General features: G+C 32.4%; 1 protein-coding gene across 2 annotated transcripts; it reads right to left on the bottom strand.

Moving 5' to 3' along the window:
- Window positions 1-803: 803 nt before the first annotated feature.
- LOC125876799 (cysteine proteinase 3-like) lies at window positions 804-4,197 on the bottom strand. Of its 2 annotated transcripts, none has more exons than XM_049558057.1 (7): window positions 3,994-4,197; window positions 3,775-3,899; window positions 3,574-3,692; window positions 3,103-3,176; window positions 1,420-1,684; window positions 1,187-1,318; window positions 804-1,106 (listed from the first exon to the last, which is right to left on the bottom strand). In XM_049558057.1, exons 1-7 carry the CDS (start codon window positions 4,179-4,181, stop codon window positions 933-935), a joined length of 1,077 nt encoding a protein of 358 aa, XP_049414014.1. In that variant the 5' UTR covers window positions 4,182-4,197; the 3' UTR covers window positions 804-932. The 2 variants fall into 2 exon arrangements, with proteins under 2 accessions (XP_049414014.1, XP_049414012.1); XM_049558055.1 differs by having other exon boundaries at window positions 3,574-3,695; window positions 3,994-4,194.
- Window positions 4,198-4,981: the final 784 nt, after the last annotated feature.

The raw sequence follows: 4,981 nt of genomic DNA, 5'->3' as shown, positions 1-4,981 counted from the left end.
ATTCATAGATTGTAACAATCACTACTTGAAATAAAATACTATGATTGTTGCGATATTATTTACTGTCTTGATTATTATTTTTTCGATGAGAATTTTATTTTCTACAATGAGTTATATTGTACATATGAGATGATAAACACTCACACACATATACTAGTGTTGTTTGGCCCAAACCAACATCAAAAATTAAATTAGCAGTTTTCTTTGTTATTTTTTGCACGGCCTCCCTATTTTGCTATATGCTTCCAAAATTGTATACGTACAACCATAATAGAAAATATAAATAGCTAATTAGACTTCTGTTTTTTCTTTTTGGGTAAAAATTAACCTTGAAAGTTTTTGAAAAGCAGGTTTCAGAATAAATTTTCAAGGACATTCTATCAAGCAACTTTTATGTATTCAGCAATATCGTTAGAATATGTATGAACATTACGAACACAGTAATAGCCGCTTTAACTAATTGATAAATTTAATTTAAAGGCTCAAACTAGCCAGGGAAGAAAACATCAAATTAAATTAGTTTTGCAATTTCTGGACCCATGCAATATATCTTCTTTTCTGTTTGTATGCCAAAAAGTAGTCTAACCTTTTTAACGTAGCCCTCTTGTTGGTTTTAAAAAAAGAAAGAATTTGATGGAATATTAAAGGAATTAAAAATAAGAAAGAGAACGTATAAACTGAAGTTTAAATTGATATTTTTTACCGCAGTCTAAGAATATAATTTATGATAAAATTATTAACTTCTAAACTTAAAAATAAGTAAAAATGATCTGCTGAAAACGAAGGATAAATATAACGGAGTATTACTGAAAATAAAGGAAATAGGTCAAAAAATATGACCGTTTTCCATAATTATTCTGGTGCAAAGCACGTACATAGAGATAGATAATCTGGGTTGTTTTATTTTAGTAATATAAATATGAAAGTGTTAATTAGGCAACGATTGGGTAGGATGCGCAAGTTGCAACACCACACATGTTTTTTCCCATCTCCATTTTGAAGTATCCATTGTCACCCCAATCTGCTCCCCATGAGTTCTTTATGAGCCAATAAGGAACACCATTTTCAACACCGTAACCCACAGCAAGAACAGCATGGTTTACGTCCTGCATGCCAATAATCATGAGATCATATATATATATGTTTGTAATTACTTTAACATCATTGAGGTTAATTAATTACGTACCATGGAAGTGTTGCCACATTTAGTGCTGGTGTAAACTCCGCTCTCGTACTGTTTGAAACCATCTATCACCTCAAAAGCAACACTAACAGGCCTAATCAATGCAACTGCACGTTTCAGATCATCTTCAGCACCCTGCAGTAATATATATAATTAGCTAGGCATGTTTATTAATTACTATTGATCGATCAGTTTGTGAATGAAAAACAACTCATCATGTTATATTAATTAATTACCTCAGTAATATTGACTGAATCGATGACTTTGACACCAACATTTTCTGGTTTGAATTTACATATGCCATCCTTGGCGGTGTATGGATATGATTCTTCAGTGTCAAGACCACCATTGTATTTAATGTACTCAAACGCATGTGATGGAAGCCCTCCATTGCACCCATGGTTGTCAAAAGCTCCAGCACAGTCCACAAGCTGTTGCTCTGATAGAGAGATTCCCTTTCCAAATGCTTGGGCATACGCTGCCTCTAGTGCACCAGTAGTGCTGCCAAAACCACACATCCATTTATATAAACTATTACTCCATCCCTTCCCTTCCCTTCCTATTTGTATGTCGTCCATTTCATCTAATTATAATTAGAGATAAGTAATCATCCCCTTCTTTTCAGTTTCATACCTAAACTATTACTATATCCGTCCATTTTTATTTGTCATAGTTTCCTTTTTTAGAGTCAAATGATAATAATGTTTACGATGTATTTTTTCATCATATTGATATGCAAAAAATTTAAATTTATACTACTTTTCGTACTAGGTTTTGAATATCTAAATGTTTGTTTAAAATATCGAATTAATGTAATCTAACTTAACTTTGAAAATAAGTCAAGTTGACTTTCAAAAAGCGCAACATGATAATTAAAAGTGGACAGAGGGAGTACTTATTAGTTTGAGAAACACATCTCTATCTTTTATAACACTCTGATCATCATGGTGTGTGTAATATACTCTCTCTTTTATTTAAAAAAATTGTCACTCTACATGGACTAAAAATTTCACCTTGACAAAAATTAAATAAATTATTAGTATTAGTTAAAATTAAAGATTAAAAAATTATTATCCCAAAAAATAATATTTGTGTATAAAATAAAATGTAAAAATATTTTTCTTACCCCACTCCATCACTTCCTCTCACCCTATCCCCGTATCCCCTCCCCCCACCCACCCCCGCCCGGCCGCCCATTTTTTTTAGTTTTTTTTTTTTTTAAATTCTTTTATAAAAATATTTAATTTTTTAAACTCATCTCACCCTCCCCCCGCTCAATTTTTTTTTCTCTCGTTTTGTGTTAGATATATACATATAGAAAATATTTTTACTTGTCGTCGCAAGAGTTTTTTAAAAATAATTTATTTATTTATGCTATATTCGGTACACAAGTAGAAAAATGTACATATCTAACACAAAATGAGAAAAATATAAAAAAAATAGGAGTGGAGTAGAATTTTTTTAAATTTCTTTTATAAAATATTTTAAAAACCTCCCATATGAATTTTTTTAAAAATATTTTATAAAAGAAATTAAAAAAAAATAAAAGGACAGGGATTATTGGTGGGGGGAGGGGGGAGGAGGTGGTGGAGCGGGATAAAAAAAATAATTTAAATTTTATTTTTTAAGAAATTATTTTTCTAGGGATAGTAATACTTTAATAATTAATATTTAATTAATATAATAGTTTATTGTTTAATATTTGTCAAGGTGAAATATTTTATCCATGAGGAATGTCATGTGTCTAAGGTTTTTTCAAATAAAAGAGAGTGCATTAGAGACACCATTGAGGTGTGTTTCTCAAACTAATAAGTGATAGTGTATGTATGGAATTCCACTCTCAATAGTTTAGATATCAAACTTTTAAAAAAAAGAATAGTTTAGGTATGTTTTTGACAATTATCTAATGATATTCTCACCTGAATGTCCAGCAAGCTCCGCAGTCTCCCTGTGCCTTCACTGGGCTAACAATACCAGCTTCCCTCCAGTCTTTCTATAATCACAAAATTGGAAATTTGCAGTTAAATACATTGCATGTTTAGTGTTAAGTTCCTATGTTTATAATTCAACTCCATTATGCATCTTGGAATATAATAAAGCATTACGTACGTACGTACGTGCAAACTAGTTTCATTAACTCTAATGAGAAATTGTGCAGGTGCCTATTTAATTTCTAGTTAGATATAGGAGAACTCTTACCAATATCCAACCCAAAAATATATAGAAAACTCAATCACAACAACAACACATCCAGTGAAATCTCACAAGTGATATCTAGAATGCATGTATTACCACTAGCTACCTCGTGAAGGTAGCTGAGTGACTATTAATTTTCCGAAAAACCCTCAGCTCAAGTGCAACGTACAATTCATTCTGCTGATTGGACGTACCTTCTCTGGTAGAATGACGTTAGTGAACTTAAGATTGCTCTTCGTGGTGGCAGAACAGTTTTGAGGTGCACCCTGCAACTTGACTCTACGGAACTCATCCCATGTTAGGTCGGTAAACTCTGCCACAAAACATATACTAACAGTATGAGCAAGGGACATAACAGAACAACTTCATATATATTTAACAACAATTATACATACTATTGACACCGAGTTTGTATGATAGTGATCTTTTGTTGTTATGCGATTGAATCATCTTCAGATTCTCCACAAATATCTCAAATCTTAGCTTGATCTCCTCAACGGACTCGTACTTTTTCCCATACCTTTTATAAACATTCAAATATACAACAATACATTATTATATACTAACAGCAAAACGAAAGAGAAATCAATCTCATTTTGTATTTAGTAATTAACTTGTTAACAAAGCGAGCAAAGGAGAGAGCATCGTCACTCTCGCCAACCACTTGAAGAATTCCGTTCTCCACTTCTTCGGAAACAACAACTTGTCTGATCGGATTCTCATCAGCGAAGGTCGTCGCTCCGGCAATTGTAGCGGCGAAAAGGCCGGCGATGAGAACCAATAGGACTGAGGAACGTGACATTGTAATTGTAATTCGGGAAGAGGATTGGATGAATAAGGTTGCTAGGAATAGTGGAGAATTTATAGAGGTTTATTTTTGTTCAATACACACTCCGTCTCTATTTACTTATCAAATATTTCCTAATTTGATTTCTCGGAAAAATTACCTATATACACAACTTATTCTACCATATTTTCTAAAATTTCTTACCATTTGAAAAAATTATAAAAAATCATACTTTCTCCTATTTTCCGATCTATCACTTTAATTTACGCGATATATTGGGACGTACTTGATGTATCGGGACGTTCACTCTACACGATGTATCAATCGGATACACCACTTTACGCGATGTATCAAGATGTACACAATGTAACAGGATATTGAGTGAAATATCTTAAATCGAGACGCAATGTATTGGGATGTTGAGCGATGTATCCGAATCGGGACGTGATGTAGTGAGACCTTTTAGAAATGTATCCGGATTCTACCAAATTTATGATGTAATTAACTCTTAATACTATGAGATTTGTGTAATTCCCTTTTTACTTGTCATTTTTGACAAATCAAACAAGGATAATTTTTTCTTGCTATTATATATTCTCTCAATTTATTAAGGATGAACTCATCGGTAACCCACTAAAGTTGGCACCAATTTTCAATTAGACACTTTCACTAGACTTTGTTTATTTTAGACACCTCATGCTGAGTCTCGTTGTGTCATTTTGACATTTTTTGCTGACTTGATATATTGTGTGTGTTGCACCCATTTTGAGCATGTGAGCAGTTCTTTTTGGTTTTTTAATTTTTTTTTCCTCCTT

The sequence above is a fragment of the Solanum stenotomum genome, chromosome 9, assembly GCF_019186545.1.
Source record: "Solanum stenotomum isolate F172 chromosome 9, ASM1918654v1, whole genome shotgun sequence".
In the NCBI taxonomy this organism is placed as follows: Eukaryota; Viridiplantae; Streptophyta; class Magnoliopsida; order Solanales; family Solanaceae; genus Solanum; species Solanum stenotomum.
The sequence above is the reverse complement of the archived record's forward strand: the minus strand, read 5'-3'. Positions and strand labels throughout refer to the sequence as shown.

Bases quoted from the DNA above. Each gene is read 5' to 3' on its own strand.
- LOC125876799 (XM_049558055.1), bottom strand. From the start codon at position 4,181: ATGTCACGTTCCTCAGTCCTATTGGTTCTCATCGCCGGCCTTTTCGCC. The intron at 3,900-3,993 runs GTTAATTACTAA...TGTTTATAAAAG, and splicing joins TTTGCTCGCTTTGTTAACAA to GTATGGGAAAAAGTACGAGT. The intron at 1,319-1,419 runs GTAATTAATTAA...ATATTACTGCAG, and splicing joins ATTCAGTCAATATTACTGAG to GGTGCTGAAGATGATCTGAA.